Raw genomic sequence first — 15,113 nt, 5'->3', positions numbered from 1 at the left:
TGCACAGACTGAGGAGAGAGTTTGTTCACCAAAGGTCGGTGGGACAATAGTGTTGAATGCAGAACTGAAATTCACAAACCGCAATCTGTCCCAAGTGTCTTTTTTCTCTAGGTGTCTCAGGGTCAGGTGAAAAACAGATGCTGTGGTATCTGTCGCCGGGCAGTTCTGTCAGTAAGATTAATGGTGAGTGTTCAGTGTAACAGGAATGGAGTTTTTGATGTGAAGTCATTACCAGCTGTTCAAAGCTGTGCCACCGGACAGTAGGTGCTTCGTTCTGAAGGTGTACAGTTCTTTGGTACAGGGATGATGGTGATTGATGAGTGAAATGTTGAAGATAGCTGTGAAGACATGAGTGAGCTGACGTGCATACTCTGAGTACTCGGCCTGGTGCATTATCTGCCCTGGCCATCTATGGACAGGAATAAAGAGCCGACATTTTGGGTCCAGACCCTTCAAGACGGTGGCCTGAAATGTGAACTGTTTATTCATTTCCATTCGTGCTGGCTGGCCTGCAGAGTTCCTCCAGCATTTTGTGTCTGTTGCTCAGATTTCCAGCATCTGCAGAATCACTTGCAATTCTATTTCCCTTTTTCAGCACTTCTCGTGTTTAGTTTACATTTCCAGCTTCTGGATTTTTTCTGATTTTGAATACACCCGGCACTTATCCCTGTAAGCCTAAGTGCTACACCTGTCCCTACACCTCCTCTCTCACCACCATTCAGGGCCCCAAACAGTCCTTCCAGGTGAGGCAACACTTCACTTGTGAATCTGTTGGGGTTATCTATCGTATCTGGTGCTCCCAGTGCGGCCTCCTCGACATTGGTGAAACCCGACGCAGATTGGGAGACCGCTTCGTCGAGCACCTCCGCTCCGTCCGCCACAACAGACAGGATCTCCCGGTAGCCACCCACTTCAACTCTGCTTCCCATTCCCATTCGGATATGTCCATACATGGCCTCCTGTACTGCCATGATGAGGCTAAACTCAGGTTGGAGGAGCAACACCTCATATACAGTCTAGGTAGTCTCCAGCCCCTTGGTATGAACATAGAATTCTCCAACTTCTGGTAATTCCCTCCCCCTCCCTTCCCCCATCAGAGTTTCACTCTGCCCCCTCCTCCAGCTGCCTATCACCTCCCTCATGGTTCCGCCTCCTTCTACTACCCATTGTACTTTCCCCTATTCCTTATTCACCTTTCCTGCCTATCACCTCCCTGCTTCCCCTCCCCCACCCCTTTATCTTTCCCCTTACTGGTTTTTCACCTGGAACCTACCAGCCTTCTCCTTCCCACCCACTTCAGTCCTGACGAAGGGTCCCAGCCTGAAAGGTTGACTGTTCGTCTCCACGGATGCTGCCCGACCTGCTGAGTTCCTCCAGCGCTTTGTGTGTGTAACATTTACTGGCTCTAATTACTACTGTAATTACAAACCAGAAAACACCCCTCTCTATCTTAAAACTTACCATCTCGTCTTGAGGTAAGATTTATTTTAATACTTCCTGCCAAAACAGAATATCGTCTGACATTAGAATGGTCCAATGCCAGATCTTTCTTCCTGAGCTAATATGTCCACTAGGCCCCCTCATAACTTCTATCTAGCTTCATCCCCTGATGTGTGAGGTGGTTCATTTTGGTAGGTCAATTATGATGGCAGAATATAGCATTAATGTGTGGAGGATCAGAGGGATCTTGGGGTCCGAGTCCATAGGACACTCAAAGCTGCTGCGCAGGTTGACTCTGTGGTTAAGAAGGCATATGGTGCATTGGCCTTCGTCAACCGTGGGATTGAGTTTAGGAGCCGAGAGGTAATGTTGCAGCCATATAGGACCCTGGTCAGACCCCACTTGGAGTACTATGCTCAGTTCTGGTCGACTCACTACAGGAAGGATGTGGAAACTATAGAAAGGGTGCAGAGGAGATCTACAAGGATTGGGGAGCATGCTTTATGAGAATAGGTTGAGTGAACTCGGCCTTTTCTCCTTGGAGCGATGGAGGATGAGAGGTGACCTGATAGAGGTGTACAAGATAATGAGAGGCATTGATCATGTGGATAGTCAGAGGCTTTTCCCCAGGGCTGAAATGGCTAGTACGAGAGGGCATAGTTTTAAGGTGCTTGGAAGTAGGTACAGGTGAGATGTCAGGGCTAAGTTTTTTTACACAGAGAGTGGTGAGTGCGTGGAATGGGCTGCCAGTGGCAGAAACGATAGGGTCTTTTAAAAGACTCCTGGATGGCTGCATGGAGCTTAGAAAAACAGAGGGCTATGGGTAGGTAGTTCTAAGGTAGGGACATGATCGGTACAGCTTTGTGGGCCGAAGGGCCTGTATCGTGCTGTATGTTTTCTATGTTTCTAAGTGTCTCCTCTGAACACAGAACACTACAGCGCAGTGCCAAACCCCCAGCCTTTTATCTTCTCCAAGATCAATCTAACCCTTCCCTTCCGCATATTGTTCTTTCACCCTTGTACCCATCTAAGAGCAGTTAAATGCCCCTAATGTATCTGCCTCTACCACTATTCCTGGCAGCATGTTTCACACACACACCACACTCTGTAAAAAACTGACGTCTGACACCCCCGCCCCCCATACTTTCCTCTAATTACCTTAAAATGATGCCCCCTGTATTAGCCATTTCCACCCTGGGAAAAAGTCTCTGGCTTTTCACTCAACCTATGCACCTTGTACACCTCGTACACCTCTACCAAGTCACCTCTCATCCTCCTTCACTCCGAAGGGAAAAGCCCTAGCCAACTTCCTCTAGTAATTCTGCACTGCTATCACCCTGCAGAGCAGGCTGGAGCAGGTCAGAGCACAGCGCTAACTGTTACAACACAGGAGGTGGCTCCACCAGCAGTCTCATTCCCTTTTCAGTCAGCAAATTCCAGTCTCAAAGTTTCTCCTCACTTCCTTCTTATACGTTTTCCCAAATGTTAAATTTCAGCTCCCTGGTCCTTGGATCATCCACTAACGGACAGAGACTGCCCTCTGTTTATCCGAATCAGACCATCACTGTCACCGATCTTGTCCATCTCCTTTACCCCAAGGAGAAGAGTCTAGCTTCTCCGGTCTAACCCTGGAGCTGAAATACCTCACCTCTGGACCAGGTTAGTGAATTGTTTCTGCACCCTCTCTTGGGCCTTCACAGAAGAGCAACAAAAACAAGTACAATATGGAACCCTACAGTACAGTATATTCCACCTGTGGGCTGGCCCACGTTTAAACAGGTTCATTCAAACTCTGCTTTTTTACTCCGCACCTCAGCCAAATCACCATCCCATTAGCAGGTCTGTATCAGTCTGGATCAAGTACTACTGCCTCTCTTTCTCCTTTCTGTCAGACAGTTTCAGAAACTATTATGGATACTCATGAAATTCACAAGTTTGACCATGGATGTCAGTGTAGAATTCTCTCTGAAGAGTGATGCTGCTGAGAAGCACACAGTGCCTGTAGGTACACATCGCTAGGAACTTACTGGCTGGAACTGAACGTCCTGGAAGAGTTCTTGGATAAATCTTCGGGAGGGGAGTCTGAAGGTGCAGGTGGCCAGGAGGTGGGAGACCTCAGAATACAGGCAGATGTCATCGAAAGCATGAGGAAACTTTTCCTTTATCCTGGGAAATGGAAACAGAACAAGGGTTCAGATGACAACAACACAGGTAAAGCTGCTTTGACAAGCAGACACAGAATGAACAATCACCAGGGGGGGGGGGGGGGGGGGAGGGCGTAGCAGGGGACATCTCTCCCTCAGTTAGGTGGGTCTCCCTGTTCCGGCATGTTATTTACACACACAACAATCCTACAGCTCAGGGCAGAATTTGGAGTTCTGTTCCAGTATCCTCTGAGGGGTTTGTTTGTTCTCTCCCGTGACCTATGTGTTTCCTCTTAGTGCTCTGGTTTCTTCCAACAGTCCAAAGATGTACTGGTTAGTAGATGAATTGTCCTGTGATTAGGCTGGGGTTAAGTGGGTGGATTGCCGGGTGGTGCGGTTTTGTTCCCTGCCATATTCCAGTGAGTAAACAAACAAATACAGGAGCAAGCTCTCAAATAACTTTGACATTGGTTCCTCAGCGAGGACCTGTAAGTGTTATGCTGAAAGAATTTATTCAATCTAAATGTGAGATCCAGTGACAGGAGGAAGGGGAAGTCAAGTGAGATCACAGGCCTCCTGGGATTCTCCACGTAGAGAGGTTCAAACTGATTAAGGGTTTGGTTCAAGCAGGGCTTGTAATGCTTTAAGGAAAGAGTGCAGGAAGCGTGGTCAGTGGACAGTCTGGTTGAACCCTTAAATGCTTAGGAGGGAGGTTACACCCTCTGTTAGATGCTGAGTCCAGCAACCCATTTGTAAATGCCAGGATTAAATCATGTACACACTACTTAATCTACACACACAAAATACTGGAGGAACTCAGCAGGTCAGGCAGCATATATAGCGGGGAATAAACAGTCCTGTTAAGAGCTGAAGAAGAGGGAATCTGATAAGAGATGAGAGTGGACCATGGGAGAACGGAAAGGAGGAAGGGCACAGAAGGAGGTGATGGGCAAGGGAGTAGAGAAGGGGGAATGGATTTCCTCCTCCTTCAGCCCTTTACATCAGTCAATAGGCTGGTCCTGGACTTATTTCCTAGCATGACTTACATATTACTATTTAATTATTTATGGTGCAACTGTAATGAAAACCAATTTCCCCCAGGATCAATAAAGTATGACTATGACTAAGAGGTTGAAAGCTTCCTGGACAGAATATAAGGTGTTACTCCATCAGCCTAAGTTTGGCCTCATGATGGCATTAGAGACAGCCATGGACCGACATGTGAGAATGGAAATGGGAAAATGATTCCTCCCCCCAGCTTTCTACTTCATTCCTCTCCCCTGCCCACCCATCACCTGCCAGCGTGTACTCCTTCCCCTCCCCCCACTTTATTCTGGCTTCTGCCCCTTTCCTTTCCTGTTCTGACGAAGGGCCTCGGCCCAAGATATCGACTGTTTATTTGCTCCCTTCTCCCATAGATGCCGCCTGACCTACTGAGTTCCCTCTGGCATTCTGTGTGTGTTGCTTGACATTTCCAGCATCTGCAGAATCTTGTGTTTATGATCAGCTACTTAATGCAATTTTCTGCTATCCCAACACCAGACATCTCAGATGCTCCAAAAACAGGGGTTCCCACCATTTTTTTATGCCATAGACCCAGGCTGGAATATAACAGGAAGGGATATGGCGAGTGTAACAAAGAAATCAGTTCTTACGTCAACAGCCCGGTTTCATGGCCCTTTGTCCCAACAGAGCTGCTGAGATTAATGACCAGTCGCAGCACCTCTTTCCGCAGCAGCACGCGGCAGGCAGGCTTGTTGTCCATCACCGGCTTCCCTGCTGGTGCACGTGCAAGATCAGTACAATGGCATAGCTCTCACATTCTTACACCTACGCTTGTTTCTTCAAAACTCACTGCAGGACAGCTCTTGACCTCGTTCCCACTCACTCCCATGGCTGAATTAAACCTGCCATTTCCTCATCCCCATATATCACAACTGTCCAACATTAACAACTCAGACTCTACACTTAATTTCATCAGCCCTCCCTTAAACAGTTCCACTTTCCAGCTCCCACCTCCCCGTGAAGCAGAAGATAGAAAACACTGAAAGCCCTTCCCACCCAGGCTCACAGATAGCTTCTATTTAATGGATCCTAGTACACTCTTCACTTCATCCTCTCTCTTGTTGTGGCCCTTGCATCTTACTGCCTGCACTGCACACTCTGTGTAACTGTTACCCTTTATTCTGCATTCTGTTATCGTTTTACCTTGCTCTACCTCACTGCTCTGTGTGATGATCTGATCTGTATGAACAGCATGCAAGAGAGTTTTTTCACTATATCTCAGCAGATGTAACAACAATAAATCAATTTACTGATTCAAATTGCTACGTGCAACCCCCAGGCTGGCATGGCAGTGTAACAGCTAATGTACCCCTTTACAGTATCAGTGATCAGGGTTCAATTCCAGCTTGTACATTTTCCTTATGACTGCCAGGGTTCCCTCCCACATTCCGAACGCGTGCGGGTTAGGGTTAGTGAGTTGGCTCTAGAAGCACGATGACACTGTGGGCTGCTCCCAGCACAGACTCGGGCTGACACAAACGATGCATTTCACCGTGTTTCGGTGTATGCGTGACAGATAAAGCCAATCAGTTCTCCCTCCGCCTCTGCAAGAAAGGAAGAGTTTTCAGAAGGTTCAGACTGATTCCAGCACTCACCTATCACTATATCAACACTCCTGTTGCTGCTTGCAGACCCCTGTGACACTGCATCACTGCAGCCAGAAATGCCAGAGATCTTCGCGGAGCGAGGAGTGACTTCCAGGTGGGTGTGCATCGGGATGGTGGGAACACAGCAGTCACAATACAGAACGTCTGGGAAAGCTGAAAACATTCACACTGTTACTATGACTAAGCTCCGATCAAGACTTCTTTTTCATTCAACTGGATGAGTCTTTTAGGCAGGTAGGTAGGACATACTTTCTTAAGAGGATTGTGAGGACTGTTCAGAGGGTCATCGGGAGCTCTCTTCCACTCAGAGATACTGTTCTGAAGCAACTTCTACGTAGCACTGTCAGTGACCCCTCCCGTCGGTCTAACAGGCTCTGACCCTGACCATCAGGCAGGAGATACTGTCGCATTAGGACAAGAACTGCTCAGATGGAAAAGAGCTTCTTCCCCAGACCGTCAGACTACTGAACTCCCCGCCAACACTCAGGTCTCCTCACGTATGAAGCACCAGTAACATTACCCTGTTTATTTTTTAACTCATATCATATATTTTTTCTTTATACTTGTTGTGTTGTGTGTGTGAGTTCCATGCGCTGCATTGTGCACCTTGATCCGCAGGAACGTTGTTTCATCTGGTGGTGAACACATGTATGGCTGAACTTGAGCTTGAGACAGGACAAAGTCATTGCGTTCTCCTCCATGGTCAAGATCAGAATCAGGTTCATTATCACGGACACAGGCTGTGAAATTTGTTGTTTCACGGCAGCGGTACAATGTAGTACATAAAAATCACAAGTTGTGATACATTTTTAAAAATAATAGTACAAAAGAAAGAAATAGCGAGGCAGTAGTCACAGGTTCATGAACTGTTGAGTAATCTGATGGCAGAGACAAAGCTGTCCATAAACGTTAGGTGCGTGTACTGCCTCCGCTGATGATCGTAATCAGAAGGCATGGCCTGGACGGTGAGGGTCCCTCACATCTCGTAGCTTTTGCTGAGTACAATATAACTGGCTACTAGTCAAAATAATGTATTCCTGAAACACAGCTAAATGCTTTTATAAATTCAGTTTTTCTAACTTTATTGAATACTTAAAGATCTTACCCTTAAATACTGAGCTAGGTTAACAGATGGGGATGCAAGTGGTGAAACTGATTAGTTTCCACTTTTTATAACTGTGAAGATGGCTCAGCTTTCATCTGAGTGATGTGGCCAATGTGTAATGTGAAAGCAGGCCACTCGGCCCTCTGAGTCAGTGCTGACTTTTTCTGAATGACTCCCACTTCCCAGTTTCTGAGTGTTTGATGGTTAGCATGGATTCAGTGCCATGGAATTCACAACTACAGGTTCTACTGTCCATTCATTATCTCTTTGCAAGTTATAGCTTCCGACATGCGAATTTTCCAAAGCTCAGCGTCAGGTGAGGTGCTGGAGGATTGGAGGATAGCTGATGTTGTACCGCTGTTTAGGAAAGGCTCTAGGAATAAAGCAGGAAATCATAGGCTGGCGCACCTGACATCAGTGGTTGGAAAGTTACCGATGTCAGGCTGGTCACATCAGTAGTTGAATATGGAGCTCAGGAGCTAATGGCACCTAATGGCAACTCCTTTGCGTGCATCTTCGGAAGCAGCTCTATTTCTATCTTTAATATCTTTATTTTTCCCTTTCAGGGTTCTTTGGGAGATGCAGAGTTTCACGCTGACTCAGTTCTTTGCCAGAATGGGACATGCTCTCAGGGTCTCGCGAATGGCTGTTATTCGAGATACCAAGGATGTGGCCTTTGGAGTTCCGGGATTTCGAGGCTCTGGAAGCAGATGGACTCGTGGTCAGTGCCTCTGCAGAAAATCAGTGTGTTGTGGGAGACGGAAGATCGAAAGCAGCGAGCTGGCTGCCGGCTGTGTGCCCAGAGACCTGAGTTCCTTGGGCACAGAGTTCAGAAAAAGTGATGCAATGGACTTTAACATCGTAAATCAGCGAGTTGTTTGTTACGTCTCCCCTCTCACTGTGAAATGGAGACACCTCCTTCTCCCTTATTAGGAAGGGAGAGAGCCTGTGGTATGTCGAATTACCGGGTGAATGAGTAGTCCTTGGGAACTGCAAGTCTGTGTCTTTATTGATGCGTTGCTGCACGCTTGAGTGCTCGGTGGGGGTCGCTGATGCTATTTTGCTGGTGGGGGGGGAATTGTTGCTTGCTGCTGCTTATGAGTGGGAGGGGGGAGTTTTGGAGTTCTTACATTTAACTGTCATTCATTCTTTGGGACACTGTTTTCGTGGATGATTGCAAAGAAAAAGAATTTCAGGATGTATATTGTACACATTCCTCTGACATTAAATTACCTTTGAAACTATAATTTTCTGGTTCATTCTTGATGTGAGAGCTGAGTAGGACTACAACCAGAGGTCATGGGTTAAGGGTGACAGGTAAAACATTTAAGGGAAATGTGAGGGGAAACTTCTTCACTCTGAGGGCTGAGACAGTGTGAGTGTGGAACAAACTGGCAGAGAAAGTGGTGCATGCCAGCACGATTTCAAGGTTTAAGAGTTTGGATAGGTACATGGATGATAGGGGTATGGAGGATGATGGCCCCAGTGCAGGCCAATGGGAGTACACAGCTTAAATGGTAATGGACTTGATGGGCCTAAGGGCCTGCTTCTGTGCTGTACTTTTCTATGGCCCAATAGGGAATCCACTGCCCCCTCTGGGCACTTTATCATCTCTCTGCTTTCTAGTTATCAAAGCTCAAAGTTTAAAGTTGAATTTATTATCGAAGTACAAATATGTTACCACATGCAACCCTGAGATTCATTTTGTTGTGGGCATTCACTGTAAATACAGAGAAACAACAGAATCAACGAAAAACTGTATACCACAAGATGCGCAAAAGACAACTAAGCAAATAATAATAATAAATAAGCAATAAATACTGAGAACATGAGATGAAGAGTCTTTGAAAGTGAGTCCACAGATGGTTGTGGGAACAGTAGTGTAGGGGGAGTGAAGTTGGTCCTCCTCTCGTACTTCACCAAAATCTCTCACAACAGCTTCAACTTTTCCATTTACAAAGTTATTAAGTTAAATGCAGCTTACAATAAAGAGAAACTACAGTAAGATCAAATTACTGAAGCTGAGGAAATCTGAAGAATAAAAACCTAGAAAAACTCAGCAGTTTGGTCAGCATCCTTGGAGAGGGAAATACAAGATAACAATTTCAAACAGTGACCACGCTCCTTGCCTCAAAAAAAGACAACACTTCGTTTCCTAAAGAGCCTCCACAAGGTGAGATGTATGAATGTCTGATTCATACGATGAATTAAAAGAACTTCACACGCAGCACACAGCGTAGAGGTTAGCATGACAGCAACAGTGACCCGAGTTCAGTTCCTGCCACTATCTGTAATCTACCCATCACCGTGTGGGTCAGTTCCTGTCGTTATCCGTGATCTCCCCATCACCGTGTGGGTCAGTTCCTGTCGTTATCCGTGATCTCCCCATCACCGTGTGGGTCAGTTCCTGCCACTATCCGTAATCTCCCCATCACCGTGTGGGTCAGTTCCTGTCGTTATCCGTGATCTCCCCATCACCGTGTGGGTCAGTTCCTGTCGTTATCCGTGATCTCCGCATCACCGTGTGGGTCAGTTCCTGTCGTTATCCGTGATCTCCGCATCACCGTGTGGGTCAGTTCCTGTCGTTATCCATGATCTCCCCATCACCGTGTGGGTCAGTTCCTGTCGTTATCCGTGATCTCCCCATCACCGTGTGGGTCAGTTCCTGCCACTATCCGTAATCTCCCCATCACCGTGTGGGTCAGTTCCTGTCGTTATCCGTGATCTCCCCATCACCGTGTGGGTCAGTTCCTGTCGTTATCCGTGATCTCCCCATCACCGTGTGGGTCAGTTCCTGCCACTATCCGTAATCTCCCCATCACCGTGTGGGTCAGTTCCTGTCGTTATCCGTGATCTCCCCATCACCGTGTGGGTCAGTTCCTGTCGTTATCCATGATCTCCCCATCACCGTGTGGGTCAGTTCCTGTCGTTATCCGTGATCTCCCCATCACCGTGTGGGTCAGTTCCTGCCATTAACCATAATGATCTCCCCATCACCGTGTGGGTCAGTTCCTGTCGTTATCCGTAATCTCCCCATCACCGTGTGGGTCAGTTCCTGCCACTATCCGTAATCTCCCCATGACTGTGTGGGTTTCTTTCCACATTCCACAGACACCAGTTAGGTTAATTGGTCACACAGTATGATTGGGTGACGCGGTAATTGGAAGAGCCTGTATCTAAATGAAATTAAAAGCAATACAAAGGACTGTTTTGAACTACAAGGGTTTGAGTTGAAAATAGAAGATATATGTACAACAACTGAACTTCTGGATACAGGAAACAAGGAGTCAGTTTTAAGGAAAACAGACGAGGAAAGGTAAGCCGAAACACCTGCAGTGTAAGAAAAGCAGAACAGATTAATCCACAGGACTGCCAGCATGGTGTCATTAATATAAAGTCAAACAAATTCGAATGGGGAGAGATTAAAAACTGGGGAGGAGTCGATGATTCTACAGATGTGCAGAGTAAGATCCTAACTAGCTGTAAGATTACATGGTATGGAAAACACTGAGGCAGACAAGAAGCCTGTACGATGGGTAGTCAAAACTGCCCAACGCATCACCAGCACCAGCCTACCCATCAAGAATATAAAGAATAATTTTTTTTTCTCCAACGGCGTTCTGAGAGGCGGGACTGCGCAGGCGTGTGACGTCGGGCTGTGCAGCGCGGCAGATTTAAAAGGAACAGAGCCTCATAGAGCGGGCAGCGGAGTTTGCGGGCTGCGGAGTGAGCCGGGAGCAGAGTGAAGACTTAAGGGCTTCGGCTCAACTGGCTTAGGCGGAAACAGGCGAGGCGAGGGAGGTTTGGCATTCATTTGCTGTTGTTATTTGAGGAGAGGGGCAGTAGGAGTGTGAGGGCAGTTTGGGGTTCTCGGTGTCGGATGTGGGAGGCCCTGGAGTCTCCAAGCCTCCCGGACGTCCACATCTGCGCCAAGTGCATCGAGATGCAGCTCCTAAGGGACCACGTTACAGAACTGGAGCTGCAGCTCGATGACCTTCGTCTGGTCAGGGAGGGTGAGGAGGTGATAGAGAGGAGTTGCAGGCAGGTGGTCACGCCGGGGCCACGGGAGGCAGACAAGTGGGTCACGGTTAGGAGGGGGAAGGGGAAAAGTCAGGTAATAGGGAGTACCCCGGTGGCTGTGCCCCTTAACAACAGGTACTCCTGTTTGAGTACAGTTGGGGGGGGACAGCTTACCCGGGTGAAGCGACAGTGGCCGTGCCTCTGGCACAGAGTCTGGCCCTGTAGCTCAGAAGGGTAGGGCAAGGAAGAGGAGGGCAGTTGTGATAGGGGACTCGATAGTAAGGGGGTCAGATAAGCGATTCTGTGGACGCAGTCCAGAGACCCGGATGGTAGCTTGCCTCCCTGGTGCCAGGGTCCGGGATATTTCTGATCGTGTCCAAGATATCCTGAAGTGGGAGGGTGAGGAGCCAGAGGTCGTGGTACATATAGGTACCAATGACATAGGTAGGAAAAGGGATGAGGTCCTGAAAGGAGAATATAGGGAGCTAGGAAGGGAGTTGAGAAAAGGGACCGCAAAGGTAGTAATCTCGGGATTACTGCCTGTGCCACGCGACAGTGAGAGTAGGAATGCGATGAGGTGGAGGATAAATGCGTGGCTGAGGGATTGGAGCAGAGGGCAGGGATTCAAGTTTTTGGATCATTGGGACCTCTTTTGGCGCAGGCGTGACCTGTACAAAAAGGACGGGTTGCACCTGAATCCTAGGGGGACCAATATCCTGGCAGGGAGATTAGTGGGGGCTACTGAGGTGACTTTAAACTAGAATGGTTGGGGGGTGGGAATCAAATTAAAGAGACTAGGCGTGAGGAGGTTAGTTCACTACAGGGGGATGGGAACCAGTGCAGAGAGACAGAGGGGTGTAAAGTGAGGGTAGAAACAAAAAGTACTATGGAGAAAAGTAAAAGTGGCAGGCCGACAAATCCAGGGCAAGCATTAAAAAGGGCCACTTTTCAGCATAATTGTAAAAGGACTAAGAGAGTTGTAAAAGAGCGCCTGAAGGCTTTGTGTGTCAATGCAAGAAGCATTCGTAATAAGGTGGATGAATTGAAAGTGCAGATTGTTATTAATGATTATGATATAGTTGGGATCACAGAGACATGGCTCCAGGGTGACCAAGGATGGGAGCTCAACATTCAGGGATATTCAATATTCAGGAGGGATAGACATGAAAGAAAAGGAGGTGAGGTGGCGTTGCTGGTTAAAGATGAGATTAACGCAATAGAAAGGAAGGACGTAAGCCGGGAAGATGTGGAATCGATATGGGTAGAGCTGCGTAACACTAAGGGGCAGAAGACGCTGGTGGGAGTTGTATACAGGCCACCTAACAGTAGTAGTGAGGTCGGAGATGGTATTAAACAGGAAATTAGAAATGTGTGCAATAAAGGAACAGCAGTTATAATGGGTGACTTCAATCTACATGTAGATTGGGTGAACCAAATTGGTAAAGGTGCTGAGGAAGAGGATTTCTTGGAATGTATGCGGGATGGTTTTTTGAACCAACATGTCGAGGAACCAACTAGAGAGCAGGCTATTCTGGACTGGGTTTTGAGCAATGAGGAAGGGTTAATTAGCAATCTTGTCGTGAGAGGCCCCTTGAGTAAGAGTAACCATAATATGGTGGAATTCTTCATTAAGATGGAGAGTGACATAGTTAATTCAGAAACAAAGGTTCTGAACTTAAAGAGGGGTAATTTTGAAGGTATGAGACATGAATTAGCTAAGATAGACTGGCAAATGACACTTAAAGGATTGACGGTGGATATGCAATGGCAAGCATTTAAAGGTTGCATGGATGAACTACAACAATTGTTCATCCCAGTTTGGCAAAAGAATAAGTCAAGGAAGGTAGTGCACCCGTGGCTGACAAGAGAAATTAGGGATAGTATCAATTCCAAAGAAGAAGCATACAAATTAGCCAGAGAAAGTGGATCACCTGAGGACTGGGAGAAATTCAGAGTTCAGCAGAGGAGGACAAAGGGCTTAATTAGGAAGGGGAAAAAAGATCATGAGAGAAAACTGGCAGGAAACATAAAAACGGACTGTAAAAGATTTTATAGATATGTGAAAAGGAAAAGACTGGTAAAGACAAATGTAGGTCCCCTGCAGACAGAAACAGGTGAATTGATTATGGGGAGCAAGGACATGGCAGACCAATTGAATAATTACTTTGGTTCTGTCTTCACTAAGGAGGACATAAATAATCTTCTAGAAATAGTAGGGGACAGAGGGTCCAGTGAGATGGAGGAACTGAGCGAAATACATGTTAGTAGGGAAGTGGTGTTAGGTAAATTGAAGGGATTGAAGGCAGATAAATCCCCAGGGCCAGATGGTCTGCATCCCAGAGTGCTTAAGGAAGTAGCCCAAGAAATAGTGGATGCATTAGTGATAATTTTTCAAAACTCGTTATAATTCTGGACTAGTTCCTGAGGATTGGAGGGTGGCTAATGTAACTCCACTTTTTAAAAAAGGAGGGAGAGAGAAACTGGGGAATTATAGACCAGTTAGCCTAACGTCGGTGGTGGGGAAACTGCTGGAGTCAGTTATCAAGGATGTGATAACAGCACATTTGGAAAGCGGTGAAATGATCGGACAAAGTCAGCATGGATTTGTGAAAGGAAAATCATGTCTGACGAATCTCATTGAATTTTTTGAGAATGTAACTAGTAGAGTGGATAGGGGAGAACCAGTGGATGTGGTATATTTGGATTTTCAGAAGGCTTTTGACAAGGTCCCACACAGGAGATTAGTGTGCAAACTTAAAGCACACGGTATTGGGGGTAAGGTATTGGTGTGGGTGGAGAGTTGGTTAGCAGACAGGAAGCAAAGAGTGGGAATAAACGGGACCTTTTCAGAATGGCAGGCGGTGACTAGTGGGGTACTGCAAGGCTCAGTGCTGGGACCTCAGTTGTTTACAATATATATTAATGACTTGGATGAGGGAATTAAATGCAGCATCTCCAAGCTTGCGGATGACACGAAGCTGGGTGGCAGTGTTAGCTGTGAGGAGGATGCTAAGAGGATGCAGGGTGACTTGGATAGGTTGGGTGAGTGGGCAAATTCATGGCAGATGCAATTTAATGTGGATAAATGTGAAGTTATCCACTTTGGTGTCAAAAATAGGAAAACAGATTATTATCTGAATGGTGGCCGATTAGGAAAAGGGGAGGTGCAACGAGACCTGGGTGTCATTATACACCAGTCATTGAAAATGGGCATGCAGGTACAGCAGGCGGTGAAAAAGGCGAATGGTATGCTGGCATTTATAGCGAGAGGATTCAAGTACAGGAGCAGGGAGGTACTACTGCAGTTGTACAAGGCCTTGGTGAGACCACACCTGGAGTATTGTGTGCAGTTTTGGTCCCCTAATCTGAGGAAAGACATCCTTGCCATAGAGGGAGTACAAAGAAGGTTCACCAGATTGATTCCTGGGATGGCAGGACTTTCATATGAAGAAAGACTGGATGAACTGGGCTTGTACTCATTGGAATTTAGAAGATTGAGGGGGGATCTGATTGAAACGTATAAGATCCTAAAGGGATTGGACAGGCTAGATGCAGGAAGATTGTTCCCGATGTTGGGGCGGTCCAGAATGAGGGGCCACAGTTTGAGGATAGAGGGGAGGCCTTTTAGGACCCAGATTAGGAAAAACTTCTTCACACAGAGAGTGGTGAATCTGTGGAATTCTCTGCCACAGGAAACAGTTGAGGCCAGTTCATTGGCTATATTTAAGAGGG

The 15,113-nt window shown here is 46.9% G+C and overlaps 1 protein-coding gene across 2 annotated transcripts in view; it reads right to left on the bottom strand.

The window, feature by feature from the left end:
• rictora (RPTOR independent companion of MTOR, complex 2 a) overlaps window positions 1-15,113 on the bottom strand; it is a 212,054-nt gene that overhangs the window by 5,095 nt on the left and 191,846 nt on the right. Inside the window, exons 35-37 of one of the 2 annotated variants that reach the window (XM_072257524.1) lie at window positions 6,245-6,409; window positions 5,240-5,363; window positions 3,468-3,606 (exon numbers count right to left, since the gene is read on the bottom strand). In XM_072257524.1, coding sequence (XP_072113625.1) covers window positions 3,468-3,606; window positions 5,240-5,363; window positions 6,245-6,409 — 428 coding nt within the window. The remainder of the gene's footprint in view (window positions 1-3,467; window positions 3,607-5,239; window positions 5,364-6,244; window positions 6,410-15,113) is intronic. The other variant, XM_072257526.1, reaches the window with a different exon arrangement.

This window comes from Mobula birostris, chromosome 5, assembly GCF_030028105.1.
Source record: "Mobula birostris isolate sMobBir1 chromosome 5, sMobBir1.hap1, whole genome shotgun sequence".
Classification (NCBI taxonomy): Eukaryota; Metazoa; Chordata; class Chondrichthyes; order Myliobatiformes; family Myliobatidae; genus Mobula; species Mobula birostris.
The sequence above is the reverse complement of the archived record's forward strand: the minus strand, read 5'-3'. Positions and strand labels throughout refer to the sequence as shown.